Source organism: Microtus oregoni, unplaced genomic scaffold, assembly GCF_018167655.1.
Source record: "Microtus oregoni isolate MIOR12 unplaced genomic scaffold, Mior012 000021F_ref0000039, whole genome shotgun sequence".
Classification (NCBI taxonomy): Eukaryota; Metazoa; Chordata; class Mammalia; order Rodentia; family Cricetidae; genus Microtus; species Microtus oregoni.
In genome coordinates, this window is record NW_024543080.1 from 14,582,565 (window position 1) to 14,599,173 (window position 16,609).

The window sequence follows — 16,609 nt, forward strand, 5'->3', positions numbered from 1 at the left end:
CAGAGCAGAACAATAATTATTTTTGCTGTTTTGTTTATAGAAAGTGAAAATAACTGGAAATAAAATCAAGACAACTCCTGGGCCATATCACCTTAGCAGACTCCGGCTTGTAGTTCAACGAGTTTTATTTTCTGACACTAAGATTTTTGTTAGTGTATACAAATTGTAAAATCTTATGAGTTGATATTTTTATATATTCACATTTTGGTCATATTTACTAGCTAAAGGAAGAGTTTTTATATTTTACATATTAATTTACTTTTCAGAGGAAGAGGCAATCACATCTAAAACTTTGAATTAGCTTTACAAGGAGAGTTTAAAATAAACAGCTAAACTGTTTATGAACAAATCAAATGCTTCCCAGCTCATTGTGGCTCGTTAAGTGAGGCAACTAATATCAAAAGAGCCTGCACCTGACCTGATGCCACAGTGTTAATTCAAAAGAGCAAGGATGAGAAAGGTGGTCAGAGACTTCTCTCGACTCTTCTACAATCTCTTGTGTTCCAAGCCACAGGCTTTAGAAGCTATAAGGGAATATTAATTTATAGTCTATGTAATTTCTCATTCCAACCAAACATGGTGCATTCTTCACTGCATCCTGTCCTTGAGTTTATGTCTTTCGTTAAAGCTTTGGATTTGAATTCAATTACTGTTCATTTATTTTAGTAAAATCATGACTTTTTCTCCATACAATGTTGTTTTGACAAGTTTTTCAATGAAACTTATTTTCATAAAAATTGAATTTCTCAGCTCGGTGGTGGTAGCACGCGCCTTTAATCCTAGCACACTGAAGCCAGAGGAAGGCGAATCTCCATGAGTTCGAGGCCAGCCTAGTAGAAAAAAACTAACTCCAGGACAGAATTACAAAATTTACAGAGAAACCCTGTCTCAAGAAATCAAAAAAATAAAACAAAATTTAAAAAAAGTTGGATTTCTCTTACCGACAAGAAGATAATGGTCCAGAAATACTATGCATGAGATTTTAAATATTTCCTTACATAGGCATAATAACAGATGTGCATTCTTCATTTTTATTTCTAACTCTATATACTTCAATAATACTATAAACACACTTTTACAAAATTTTAAGCAAAAGGCATTGCAAGCAAGAGTGAATACTTTCATTCTGTATGTTCCAGTGCCTGAAAAGCATGGGTACAACTGACTTAGAGGATCCACAGACCAAAATCAAGTGGTAATTCAATATGAACCACGCCAGTACATACTGAACCACCTATATTTCATGTAAGATTTCCCCTTGCTAGTAAGAATGTAAGTGCATTCATCTGAAAGCATAAGATTAGCACCAACGTGACAATCACCAAGATATATTTTTGGCTAGTTTTTCAAAACTTATTTCAAGCACTACTACAGTTCTTTAATGTCTTAAAAAGAACTATATAACATAAATAGCTATGTAATTTCAACTTTGACTCTAAAAACAAAATTACTTAAGTTTTTTTATTTAAAAATAGCTCACAGAATTTATTAACTTTACTGAACAAAAGACAAATTCATCTGGATGAAGTCTTTGTATATTTATTAATAACTTTATACAACAATGTCTAGTTATGGATGACATAAGAATACCACTGTGTGCATATGATATTTTAAATTTCACACTGTAAAAATTTTGCTTCTATATCTTTATATTCAATTTGTCTAAGTTACCTCAGGATAGCTTTAAACTTTATCATTGAGATTACTTATAGAGTTTTACCACCAGAAATTTCTTTTTTTTTTTAATATTTATTTATTATGTATACAATAGTCTGTCTGTGTGTATGTCTGCAGGCCAGAAGAGGGCACCAGACCTCATTATAGATGGTTGTGAGCCACCATGTGCTTGCTGGGAATTGAACTCAGGACCTTTGGAAGAGCAGGCAATGCTCTTAACCACTGAGCTATCTCTCCAGCCCCAGAAATTTATTATTTAATAAGTTTTACATGTATTTCTTATTTTAAAAACTCCTTAAGTTTTGGATGAAGATGGAAAGGTAAATATTAGTTTAGGGAAAAAATTTCAATTAATACTTGGCAGTTTTTCCTTATATAAGCAATTATAAGTTATGTATAAAAAATCAAAAAAGCAAAACCAAGATAATTTAAATTCAATATGTAAAACAATTTCAACATCTTGTGTAAGAGGAATAATGTTGAATATATCTAATTAAAAAATATAGTACAAATAGTGTCATAGCATCATTTAAAATGTGTTGATATTTAAAGTAAGTGTCACAGCATATTTTAAATTACTTATAATGACATATTTACTTATCACTGCCTATGAAAAATAAAGAAGGACAAAGTAAAATGTTTGGGTTTTTTGTTTGTTTTTTTTTGTTTTGTTTTGTTTTACCAGATTGTTCTGCCAAATGACACATGGCAGACCATGCTGGGCACAATTCACAGAGTACCGCAAAGGCATAGAGCCACAGAGAAACAGCAAACAGTACGGCGAGGGTGACCAGGAAAAGGTCCAGACACTGTCTCACACTGATTGCTCTGTTTGATGAAGGGACATGGAAGAACAAAGGAAAACACATTGGCTCCTTTTAATATTGAAAAGACCATAAAACGAAAAAGGAGTCCTGGGCTCCTCTTTACTCCAGAAACTGACAAAAGTGGCATAGCTAGGGAGATATAGACAGACATGAAAAACAGACTGAGCACTTCAGTCATAAATATATGGGATCCTGAGGTGTGGAGGCCATTGTTAAAGGAAAAACTGAACCGTACAGACAGCTTCAAGTGAGGAGTTCATTTCTAGGCCCCTTCTTCAGATTCTTAAAGTCTGTGAGTCTTAGACATGCAGGCCTCAAGAAACTTGATGGGGCTGAGGGCTTGCACAATTCCTTATTTGCAAACATCTTAAAGTCACAATTTAATGGATAACTTGAAAACTTTAAAAACAATTTTCAATAAATTCTTAGCACAGGGAAAGGAGCCATGTGTGCACACCCAGAAGGTGTGATATGCGCTGGAATACCAGAGAGCACCCCTTTTTAGAAGGGGGCACAGGTTTACACAATTACAGCTATAATCCTTCACTCAGATCAAATGAAAAGCAAGCAAACAAGAAACCTCCCAGTGTTCTGAGTGTAACAGAAATAAAATGCTAATTGATCACATTTGATTTAAAGGAACCAAAGAAGTCCCCATCTTGATGAATCTTCTGAGAAACATCATTTCAAATGAGTGAATCACCGGGGGGGGGGGGGGGGGTATTTTGTGCAACTTTTACTTGAGTAATTTTTGTGGTTTTTTTACTTTCACAGAAATAGGATACTTAAAAATGCTCTTTGTTCCTATCAAATTTTTATGCTTGCAAAAGATTTTTTAAAAAATGTTTATACTAGAAGACTTTTTTTAAAAAAAATGTATGCTTATTTTTGAGAGATGATTTTTTATATAATTTTAAGCAAGACAATGCACAGAGAAACCATCTTCACAATAAGTATGGTTCATTTATTTATTTATTTATTTATTCATTTATTTATTTATGTGACTTGCCTGGAACAACTCTTATAGGCCTTGCGAGAGCTGAGCGAGAAGTGAGATGGCATCTGCCATCCAGCCTGCTGCTCTGTCCCCCATGGCTTAGGTCAATGTACTTTTCCCTGGAGTTAATCTAATGCTTTCATCAATACTAATGCTTTGTGCCCACAGTGCACTTCATGATACAGCAAAGAAAGATTTATTTCCCCACTCTTATAACATTAAGACTACTGAATCAAGTCTTCCCTTATCTTACTTACCTTAGACAAATATTCTCATTTCTCACAATAAGGACACAGGTATTTAATATAGAAATAAATGAATAACAGGGAAGTACTGACAAACCACAATACATTTCATAACAGCACAGGAAAACAAACACACACTGATGACTCAGGCATTTGCTTATCGGGAGGCATCTACTTCTTACTAAGGAAGCCTAAGGAAAATGGAAAATAAAAGCACCAAGAGGAGCAGAATGTAGAAGGAGTCTGTGTGTCTGCTTCCAAAACCAAGGAAAGGCAGGAGGAAAGAAAATCGAATGTGCTCATCAAAGCTACATAAAGTGGGACTCTCACTTGGAAAACTTAAGAGAAACTCCAGCACACCTTGTGCGTTGTACATGGTGATAGAAGGGTTGTTACAGACCGCCGGTTCCCCAAGCAATGTATTATAGGGATTGTTAGTACCATGCGGACGAAGCAGAGCATTGCTTATAAGATGATTAGCCATGGCTCCTGGAGCAGCCCCATAGAAAGACAGAGAAAAAAAAAAAAAGGTCAATCAGGCAAATGTGCTTGATAAAAAGAAAGGAAACATTTAGAATGACAACAATTGACATACTCCTGATTACAGGCAGGCAGCTAAATAGACTAAAATAAAATAAAACAAAATACTGGCACACGCATTTCAACGATGCACATATTTGAGTAAATGGGAAAGAGTTTACAGTGTTGATTAAGCCGTATCTAGGGTACTCTCTTTCCCAAGGTGTATGCAAGAATTCCCATGCTTGTAAAAACTGAAATCAAAATTTAAAAAAAAAAAATCAAATCTTGCCATTCATACAAAACATAAAGCTAAAGCCAGACAAAGAAAAGGTTAAAATGCAGAAAGAAAGCTAAAATTAAACAAAGATGTTCCCTCATTCACAGAAACCATTGAGGCTTTTCTTTTTTCACAAAAGTAAAAAAGAACAAAATGCAATAAATATGATTGAACATTCATTTGGAGAGCAGTTGTTGACACAGCAGAAGAATTTGATATTGCTTAAAATTCTATGAAAATATTTAAATTGCAATAAAATAAAGTGCAATTACTCATTAGTACACCATAGTAAGCATACTAATCTGATTGAACAAATATGAAAATCATATGTTATTAATTTTAAATAAAGTATCAACTTCATGTTATCAAAGAATATACACACACAGTTACACATATATATTTTCCATTTTCCAACTAGTTGTTCAAACTTTAGAATGCTAAAGTAACAGAGTGTTAAGTGTTAGCTAACAGATATTGTTAGTGTCTAGCATATTAGCACTATAGTGACAACCTGCTACCTACAAAATCAATGACCCAAAATGGAAAAGATAAGAGGAATAATTATATTAAATATGTTTAGACTATGTATGAAAATGATATGTTAGGTTGTGATTTATGTCAGATGAAGGGGTAATGCGATTGAGGAAAGACAAACACGAATCTTGTCGGGGTAGATTGAGTACATAAGTATATATGAATGAACATATACACTGTAGACTAGAAGGATATATATAATACAGGCTAATTAAATAGGAGTATGAACATAATACAAACTACAGACTAGGAGAATATATTTTTTATAAGTCTATGAGTATTTGCTATTCTACTAATCTAAACCATAGAAAAGCCTTTCAGAAATCAGCAGTAAGAAGCAAAAAAATCAATATTAAAACCAAACAAAATCCATTCAGAAACAGATAGATAATGATAAATAGACTTTTCAAAGAAAAGATTCACAAGGGTTAAGTTCACAAAAGAACTGTGATTATCCATATAGGAATGTCTTAAATCACAATAACACCGTATTTGTAAAATGAAAACAGCCTCAGCAGAGAATATAGGGAAGGGAGCAGAGAAACCTGATTGATCACATGCCATGGATAGCAATATAAAAATCACAGTTACTCTCAAAAAAGGTTTGGCAGATTCTCATTAAACAAAAAAGTCACCATGTCATCTGGCAACTCCATTATTGGACACTGATTCCAGAGTAACTGAAATTCATTTTCATGCTATAATTTGTAAATGAAATTCCCAGCAGCAGTATTTCTAATAGCCCCAGACAGGAAAGAGCCTGATTTTCTTTCAACTGATGGCTAAGATAGTCAAATAGGCTGCCAAATATCTTATTTACTATGGAAGACTTTTAGGCAATCAAAAAAAGCAATCATTGTATGCTTTAAAAACTAGCTAAATTTCTAAAGATTATACTGGGAGAGAAGAGTCAAAGCCCAAATGCTACATACTATGTAATCCCATTTATATAGATGTATATACATATATCTGTATATATACATCTATATTAATCATGTAAAAGAGGAACAGATGAGTGGTTGCTAAGGATCAAAGACAGAATGAGAAAGCAAGGGAATGTGGTCACAAGAGCATATCCTGCATCCATAGAAATAGGAAACTATTCTGAGTATTGACTGTGATAGTGGCAGTATGACTCTACTTTAGGATAATATTGCACTCAATAAATAAACACACAAACACCATTTAGCTACAAATAAAGCTGATGAAATCTGAATAAGTCTGATGGATCATTGCAGATCAATATCCTGGTTGTGATATTCAGATTCACAAGATACTGGCATGCATGATAGCTCTACATTGTTTTATACAATTACATACAGATGTATAATTACCTTCTAATAAAAGTAAACTAGATTTAGTTTGCAAGGCGAAACTCTTCTCCACATATAGGAAGTGTTTTAAATGCAATAAAGGGGCATTTGGCAAACGAGTGTTAATGTTTTTTAAATAGTTAATCTTTGTCTGGTAAGATACTGCTAAACTAACAAATATTTTAACCACAAATGTGAGAAACTGGAAAATTAATTTAAAGGATCATGTAGCCTGCCAATGCACTAAAGTTGAAAATATCAGATCTTTCAGTAAATAACTCATTGTTTGTCTTCTGGACATCCTGTGTGGAATTTGCATAGAACTCAATCAAATGTATCACTAGTAAGTACTCAGCATTTACTGGCTGGTGTTATTCTGTATGTTCATTTAAACTGTCTCTCATTGTGCAATGTGAGGCCAGCTATACGTCACAAAATAGATCTGCCAGAATGTTATTTTTCAATAAAGAACTACACATACAGGGCATTTATTCTTTAAAGGTAAAAGCAATGTATTATAGTGTCCTTAAGACAAGAGTGGAAATTCTAAAGTGAAAACGCTTATGTTTTGTTTTTTCCATATGTTTATAATTGTGTGACACAATATTTACTCTATAGAATATCTTCAAAACAAACTGTATGAAAGTAATGTCTACTACAGCATGCAATTTATTCCATCACTTTCAAGCCAAGAGGAAAGTGCATATTTTAAATCAAATAATTACCCTTTATAATAATGTTAAGTAAGTATTTAAATAAAAAATGAAAGATATAACTTAAGGTGAACTAATGTCAAAACAATGTCAAAAAATAGAAAAATACTCAAAATATTTATATCCCTCAAATACACCAAAGGGTAAGGATTTATTCCTGCATCTCTATACCTTCCTCACATATTAGCTAACAGAAATTAATTGGAAAATCAACTAGGGAGAGACCTTTCCACACAGTATATTTATTAACTTTATAGAGTGTAAGATGTAGAATGAAGGATTGGAGATGGTTTCATTGATAAAGTACTAGCCATGAAAGCACAAGGATATAAGTTTGGCCCTCAAGCCGCCCAAGGGAAAGACCAAATGTGGCTTTGAGTGTTAGCCCTGGGATGTGGAGCAGAAGGCTTTTCTCTACAGCTGACGGCTTTGGCTTGCTAAATCAGTAAGCTCCAGGATCTATGAGAAACCCAGTCTCGAAACAATCTCTGAAATCATACACGTACAACTAATATTAAATAGACTTAGCAAGTGGTAGGTATACATTTAAGAATATATACCAACACACACACACACACACACACACACACACACACACGTAATAATAATTAAGGAAATAAAAGCCAAGAATTTAAGAGCTAGCTAGCAAGGTAGGTTGGATAGGAGGGTTGAAGGGGGAAAATGATGTGAGGGTGTTTTAATTTCAAAATTTTTAAATAAAAAAAATAAAATGCTACAAAAATATTCCAAAAAGTAGGATAAGTTTTGCACACACCAATTCCTTCCCCCCAAAAGATGGAAGATTTTGGATAACTGCTTGCTCTGGCCTATCTTCACAAACACACACACACACACTGTACACACAGTACAAACGAATATAAAATGTCAAATATTCCTTTATCCTATAACAAAAATAGTTTTTATGCTAATATAAAAATAATCTGTGCAATAAATAACAAACAAACTTGAGAAAATTCTGTATAAACAAGAAATTAATGGCTCACTGTTTAGTTTTTTTCTTATTGTTCATCTTATAAGAAATCCCAGCATACAAGGGGAAAATGATAGATATTTGAAAAGAAAGAATTTCTGAATGAATTCTAGTGAAGCGATTAAAGTTTTTTTTTTCTCAGATAATCCTTCTGCTATGCCCTTCCCAGAATAACATTCCATTTCAGTTCTCCAGGTATTTTATTTAATTTCATTTTGATTTTTTTTAAATTCTGGAGTTTACTTTCAAAGCACTTCAGGCAGTAAGGCTATGAATATAGGAAGACAAGCTGAGTTCTAAAGTTGATTTTCATTTCATTTCTATCTATTTTTACTCCAATCCCACTAAGGAAAGGCTGGCCACACTGGATGAAATTCCTATAGGTGTTATAATAAATATTCACTGCATAAAACAAAATTCGGTCTCAGCCCCTTCACTCTTGAGAACACTTTCTTACACTTTGGAGCATGTCAGAATCAGTTACTGGTCACAAATCATAAGGAATGACACACATGCATCGTAGGAGACTCATCTTTACACTATAATCATGAATACACATGAAAATAACTACATATTCTTGAATAAAAATGTATAGCATTTTTTAGTCTTGGGTACAAAAAGCCTTTTTTTCCTGATAAAATGAGAAGAATCGCTATCTACAATTCACTTTCTTTTTTACTGCCTTCGGCCTTTTATAGCTCATGCAGCCTTGGAGACCATGGTTAGTGGTACCCAAGTTGAGTATTACTTCAAGTGAAGGCTGCAGCAGTAAGAACAAGAGTGGGTAATAGCACATGATGACCTACTATTTCACAAACAGCGTAAAGACAGAGATTACTCTGGGAATGTGTTGCTATAGAAGAGACGGAAACTATGTTAGTAATCAAATCATTGCTCTGCAGATTCATCTGATGTAAAAATTTCACCTCTTCAAAAGCTGTTTGGTGTTTAGAGCAAGCTTACTGAGTTCTATTTATTGACCGGCATCCCCTAAAGGGAGCCATCCTTTATGAAAGATGAGTATCTCGATCCCACAACCTGCACTCACACGGGGGTAGGCAATTATACTTGAGTGGTGATCAATTGACTGCGCAGAGAGAGACAAACATGAAAACTAAATTAGCTTGTTGCCAATTCTTGAACCTTTTAGGTAAAAAACTACACAGAAGCTGTTGTCTTCCATCTTTGGGTGCAAAAGTACTTCTGTCTTTTCTCTGAGTCTGCCCTGCCCTGCACCAGTCTCTGGTGCAGCCGGTTCCGTTTGCTTTTGGCTGTTTCCCCAATTGATGGAGGTCACTTTGAATTCAGAAACTGTTCTCCAGGAATCTGTCTACCTTGTCTCTTTCTCTTTTCTGGAACTGACTTCTGATTTGTAAACTTCCTTTCCAGCAGCTGTGAAATCGCTGACGACGTCCAAGAAGTTCAGTGTTTACAGACCATCTGTCACTGTTTTTTTAGCTGAAAAGTTAAGCCTACCAGTTAGTTAGTTTGGAGACACAAACAAGTTGGTCTTCCTGGGGATGGGAGCGAGCTAACTGTGTGTGTAAAAGTGTTTAAGTGGTGCTTTATTTTTTACAGTGTCAGGTAAAACTAGATGCCGAAGTTTTATCTGCATGTGACGTATGTGGAGCTCAATAAAACCAACAACAAAAAATAGTTTCTGATTAGTTATTGAAAAAGTGATGAGATTGATGCAGTCTACAAAAAGTGAAAGCGGTTTTGAATAGTTTTTTAAAAGGGTGATTTATTTTTATTTTATGGGTATGAGTGTTTGTCTGCATGTAAATATGAATATCACATGCACACCCATGCATATTTGGTTCCTCCAAAAGCCAGAAGAGGCCAGAAGACTCCCTGGACCTGGAATTATAGGTAGTTGTAAGCCACCATGTCGGTGCCAAGAAACATATCTGGGTCCTCTGGAAGATCAGAAAGTGCCCTTCACCACTGAGTCATCTCTCTAGCATGAATTTGGAATAATCTTCAAAGTGTGCTCGTTGGCCAATTTCTGATGGCATTTTTCTTGTTTGCTTCTAATATAACAATGGGTACACTTACTACCCAAATTGTTCAAGCAGAAATAAACAATTATAGAATTATGTGTTGTGATAAAATATTCCTCAAATGCTAATTTTGGTAGTAACAACAATGTTCCCAAACAATCAAAACCAAAGTAGCTGCCACAATTCAAAGACGGAAAAAAAAATTGAAATTAGGCTAAGAATAAAGTAGCTATCTAAAAATGCTCTTGCCTTAATCTGAATTCTGGTTATTACCTCCTCATACCTGCATACTTGCTGCAGAAATGAGATTTAGTTGTCTAGTAAAATATGAAAAGGATTTAAGGTTGAATTTTAACATATGCATAGAAATCCAGAAAGTGCCCCTCCTTCAAGCCTTTTATTTCTGATGCAAGAAAGACGAACAGCAAATAGGGTTTTCATGTTCTATGTGGAACACTTCGGAGAAGTTGCTCTTAATGGTTATTTAGACAATCAGAACCTAAAACCTTGGAAAAAATAATCATTTTAAAAGGGTACTTTATTTTTTTCTTTATGAATTCCTGAAGATGGAGACAGATAACAATGACTTTTGAACGAGTGAAGTTCAAATGGTAGGATAGGAAGCCCTGTCATCTCAAAATAGGCAGTTTTCCCACTGAACATATCATCTCTTCTCTTCTGGCAATGGAGTGCGTGTTCTGGTCTCGGGACACCTGGATGACACTGTACCCTGGGCTATTCCGTGTGATGACTGTAACTGAGACTAGAAATCTAAGACAGATCAAGTATGCTTTCAAACTGTGAAGCAGGAGACAGATCTGAGACAAGATGAAAGTCTGGATCTCTCATGAATGCCTATTTATCATTCAGAGAAATATTTCAAACCGCATTTCTTCTTGACAGCAAGCTAACAAAAGTATTCCAATAAGCTCTTAAAATAACTTGATTGCTATTCTACACTGTGCCTCACAGTTCTGATTTTAATGTGCTTATATTTTTATTTGATCACCAAATTTGGAGGGCCAAAAATTTTGTGACTTAAAGTTTAATGATTCAATAAAATAAGAGAATATAACTCTTCCCCAGGAACCACAGAACAATAAACCTCAGTGTTCAGCCTCTCATTATTTATATGAAGATGATGAATATTCTGTTTATCCTAACCAGTTTTACCATAATAATTCTTTTCTTTCACTCATCTTCCATTCTGTTCTTTGTGATTCTATCTTGTTTGAAGATATAGTTTTTGGGTTCAAGGACATACATGACATTGGTAGTCTCATTTATAGATAATTAAATCAGTGACGATCAAGCATTTTTAGGATCCCTTCCAATCCAAAAAGTTTTGAACAAGATATAAGTTTGATCCTTCTACTTAGGATCTAATTCTATATTAGTTAACTAATTTTCTCCCACATACTCTTCAATTCTTTTATATTAAGCTATAATAAAAGTGTAAGAAGGTAGATTTTTATTAAGAACCTTCTAAATCCAGAGAAATGATCCAAAGACATTGTCTATCTTAAATCTTTTTTAACTTCTTTTACTTTTCTTCATAACAAAGTAGTAACTGTACTCTTTCTCCCCACCTACAAGAAGACAATGTGATCATTAACCATTTCAATTCTGTAGGCTATGGTATAAAATAGATAGATAGTTTTTATATATTCAAGATGAAGTCATTTATTAAGGAAACAACTAATGCAATCTGCCCTACTCCCTTAAAATTGTATAAAATAACTAGAAAGCTCCTATTTTAAATATTTTATTTTCAACAATGAATGAAGTTTCAAGGTGTCAAAGAAGCAATAATTTGTTGAAAGTCAATAGCTCATTTGTCATTTTTTTCTAAAGTCATAAATTGAACACCTGACATCTTGATTTATCACACTATGCACTTTTAATAGCCAACAAGTTTGCTATTAAATTTTAATCAACCTGCCTATTAAATTTCATTCAAATGGTTTGAAGATACTTCAGCTTCTTTTAATAGCTAATTCATTTGCTGGGAATCTATTACGATGGATTTCAATGACACATTTCCAAAGAAGAGAATGGCTTATTGTTAGTTTGATATAAAATGAAGGACCCTGCATGCCGAGTACCCTCTCCTTTAATACCACAGTTCATACTTTGGGTTAGATCATGTCTCAGCCCTTTTATTTTGTCTTAATTAGTGATGTCCAGACAAGTCAGGCTTTCTGTACCCAATATTTAGAAGTCCATGGGTCAATGTGTGCATTACGTCTACATCACAACACATCACTTGGACACGGTCAGAAGTGTTCTTATCAGGTCACATCCCCTGGAGCAACACAGTTGGTCAAATTCTTGCTGACACTTAGTGTAGTCAGACTTGCAATTTGGTAGCGCCTGTCACTGCCATCCTCTGTAATCCACATTTCTAGACATGTCTCTGATCATAAAACTTGATTTCCTGAGCTGTTTTTCCGGTTTTTGGTATGTTTGTTCTGGTTTTATGTTTTGCCTTTGCTTCTAAATTAATGAATTTTATTTATTGACATGTGGCTATCTTTATATAATCTGGGCATTAACCTCTTTCATATATGCTATCTATGTTTTATTTTCACATTTCTCTTTTATATATACCATTTCTGTATTGTAAATCTAAAAAAAAAAAAAAAAAACCTGTGCTTTCTTCTAAAGATTTTAAAATTCAGGGTTTTTTTCTCATTAGCTATTTTTTACACGTTATCAGCAATACAGTGAACAAGTTGCTGATGAAGAAACTGATGTGTTATATAGTGATGGCTTCAAAAACTAACGGGAAAAGCATTGCATCACAGAGTCTGGTGACTTGAGCCACCAGTGGTGAAATTAGATCTCAGAGTTTTCCATGAAACTTGCCGATAGCAGAGGAAGTAGCGGCTCTGTAGATGTGATGAACCTATGGTCCTTTGGGGTCTTCCCTTTTGTTTTGTTCTGATTCAGTTCATTTCATTACCTCTGAGAGGAAATGTTAGTGGGTAGTCCCGAATGCCACTCACAATTCTTTTGGTTTGGACACCTCATTGATGAGCTAACAGGTGTTTCCTTCTGTGCCAGCCAGTCATTCACTTCTAAACCTCACGTTTTGTGGTCAAAGCTTGTATTTGCCTGTTCTATTTAGCTGCAAATTAGGATCAAGCACTTAAAAAGAGCCCACTGAGGCTGAAGTTAACAGGGTGACTTTCCTTAAACACAGAAAACAGCAGAAAGCCTGAGTTCCTTCTGAATAAAAAATAACTTAGTAAAAAAAACATATCTGATTCTAGTATTTGTACATAGTGAATTGATTCATTTTGTGTAAGTAAAATTGTTGATAATCTGCAAATGGAAGGTAATTAATGTCAAAGATTTAACTTGAAATGGCATATTTTTGCCAAATGAAACTTAGGAAACAGTGAAACTATCACTTCTTAGTAACACAAAAGTTTACCAAAATCAAAAATATAAGACTTCCAGTATAACTCCGTATTTTTGGCATTTTAAACATATTATGTAACATATAAAATCACCTGCAAAAGGTCCACTCTGAATGAAACTTGAACTATAAAACTAAAAGCAATACAATGCATGAAATGTATATCTAAAAAAGAATAAAATATTCTGTCTTGTATGTGGATTCTGAATTTCAATGTAGATATGTCTGTGTAGGCAGAGGCTACCAAACTAAAGAAGAGACAATGAGGGAGGGAAAGAGGTTTTTAAGGTGGGAGCCAAATGTGACAGGAACTCGGGGTGGCATGATACAAGGCACAGGTCATGGGTTAGATGAGGAAGTAATTAAATTAAAGGAAAACAATTCTTTTTGAAAATGGCTATAATGAAATCTGATATTGTGTATGACAATTTTCAAAAGTATGCCTGACTTAAGAATTGAAGAAAGGGGAGAATTTTGACTCTTCAATTATGGAGTCTTGTGGTACATACTACCATAACCCGCTACATTCTGTTTAGACTGAAAAATCTAACAAAAAATACTGTTTCTACTTTTTTTCTTTCTTTCTTTTTTTTTTTTTTTTGGACAGACTTTCTCTGTAGTTTTGAGCCTGTCCTGGAACTAGTTCTTGTAGACCATGATGGCCTTGAACCAACTCACCTTCCCTTGCCTCCTGAATGCTGGGATTGAAGGCGAGCACCACCACCACCTGAACTGTTTCTGTTTCTTTAAAACAAAACTGATTCTTTTCCTTCACTCCTTATATCCTCTCTAATCTTTCTTAATGCACAAACGACCTCCTGTGGTTACCCATTCCCTTCTATAATACTGGACAATGTGTTATAAAGTAGCCACACTTTTAGGATGAAGAATTATGAAAAAACATGATGAAAAAATTCGTCATAGAATCTATTAAACATTTACTTGGTATACTGAAAGTTAGACTGAGCTAGTGAAAATGTAAACCTTTGTTTACAAAAAAACATTTTAATTGGATACAGTCTAATTATAGACATAACAATTTATTCTTTTTCTAGTAAGTATTTTTCCTAATCAGATGTCACCTTTCACATACTAATTTGTGATGTGCTAGAGTTAATCCCTGTTTACTTCAAAATTATGCCTAGTTCTCATTTTGGGTAATTAAAAATAATGGTCACTTAGAAATACATTCTTGAAAGAAATATATTTATTGTAATCTGTGGTAGGCAGAAGCTTCTGGGAGAAAGTCGGTCTGGGACCATGCTCTGCTCTGGCTGTTGCCTGTCTTCTGTTTCTAGGTGTCCTGCAGTAAACCGCTTTACCCTTTGTCATGTCCTCCCACAATGCTGAGGTCTGTCATGAGCTTGAAATCAATGGAGCCAGTTGACTTTGAATGGCAACCTCCGAAACCATAAACCCAAATCCATCTCTACTGTTCCTTTGGATGTTGCACCACAACAATGAAAAGTTACCATAGAATTTATGGGTGTGTTGTTTCCTTTAAATAAAAGAATGCCTCCATTTCCTATGTGAATTCTCCACATAGCTAAAAAAAATGCTTAAGACAAACAAAAAACTCATACTATGCCTTTAGAAAATTCTGTTGAATGCAGTAACACTTCAAATATAAGTAAAGAGGCTATGCGGCACTTATATTAACAACTTAGCAATCTTTGGTGGGATTTTAGTACAGGAGAGAAAGGGATAATGCAGTAAGCTGAGTAGCCACTGGTAGAGAATTCCCCTCATAATGGGTCTATGAAAGCTTTAAGTAATATAATAATCACAACAAATACAAACCGCTCGCTATTGTATTCTTTCTCCAGGGGACTGGATTATATGAAGGAGCTATATTATAGGGCGAAGGTGAAGAAGAGAGGAAAGGGTGCTGAGGAACTGCTCAGAATCACGTTCTCTCTTGCTTCTGCCAGGAAGTTAAAACAGGTAGTTTTACGCCTGTCTGCAATGGGTCTGTGATGTATTGCCTTTGGCCAGTGGAAGGGTGTTCACCTCTGGCTTCCTTAAGCTGGGAATCAGAGCAATACTGGGTCCTGTTTGACTCAGTTTCTCACCTTTAAAATCTGTACTTTTGCTGCATTTGATTATTTGCTTTCTAACAGAGAAGTCTTTATTTTATTGTACCCTTTTAGGTTCTTATTGATGACATACACAAAGGAAGAAACTGACATAGAAAGTCCTTGTCCCCATAGTAATAGAAATGACAAAAATCCTAAAATAAATATAATAGTAGAGTTATTCCCCAGAATACTCATTTGCTCCTTATAATGCTTAGTGTGTTAAGCATTCTGTTCTGATTTATGAAGCTATGCTACCCACTATAAGCAGATTATTAAATCGTTTTGCAAACTTCAAAAGTCGATGTCAGATTATATTAGTAGCTGGTTAATATTTACAGTGAGTGATTTTATAATCCCTCGGAACAGCAAGGCTTTGGGGCACTATCACTTATTTTATGCACATAAATCAAATCATATTTACTGATATTAATAAAGTGCACCGAGTGCATGTGTTGTTTTACCCTAGTAACTTTAATTTATATAAATCATTAATCACAGTCAAACACCCCTTACATTTGTTCATTTGCATTTACTTTAAAAGCATAAAAACAAAATATGTTTAGAAGCCTGCATATTAATGAGGTAGCAGGTGATTTATTGTGAAGCTGCTTCTGCTCCAGTGGCCAACCTCCTGAGAAAGACAATAGGGGCTCTGAGAAGACATGAGTTAAAAACAGGTCGAGTCACTTCCCTGCTCTGAAAAAATAGTTATTTAGCAGGGCTAGCTGAATTGAAGTAGTGTTCTCTAAGCTCCTAGGTGGTAGTGTAGGGCTTGGAAGTAAATAGGAGACAGTATTTGCCTCTATCATGGGATAAGAAAGGAAGAGATACATTATCTTTATTTGGTTGATACTAAAATATAGCTCTAAAACCAAATAGAGAGTAGGAATAGCTAGATATAATTTACATTTTTTAGAATTTAGAACAGACTATTCAGCATAATTATTGACTTGTTTATTTACTATTTATTTATTTATGTATTTGCTGGCTAGCCTCAAGCTAGTATCC

The 16,609-nt window shown here is 34.5% G+C and overlaps 1 protein-coding gene across 27 annotated transcripts in view; it reads right to left on the minus strand.

Moving 5' to 3' along the window:
• Window positions 1–16,609, minus strand: part of Adgrl3 (adhesion G protein-coupled receptor L3) — a 752,737-nt gene that overhangs the window by 31,930 nt on the left and 704,198 nt on the right. For 13 of the 27 annotated variants that reach the window (XM_041671374.1, XM_041671372.1, XM_041671371.1 and 10 more), the window contains one exon: window positions 4,107–4,235. The exons of the other annotated variants lie outside the window; for them this stretch is intronic. In XM_041671374.1, coding sequence (XP_041527308.1) covers window positions 4,107–4,235 — 129 coding nt within the window. The remainder of the gene's footprint in view (window positions 1–4,106; window positions 4,236–16,609) is intronic. 27 annotated transcript variants of the gene reach the window in all.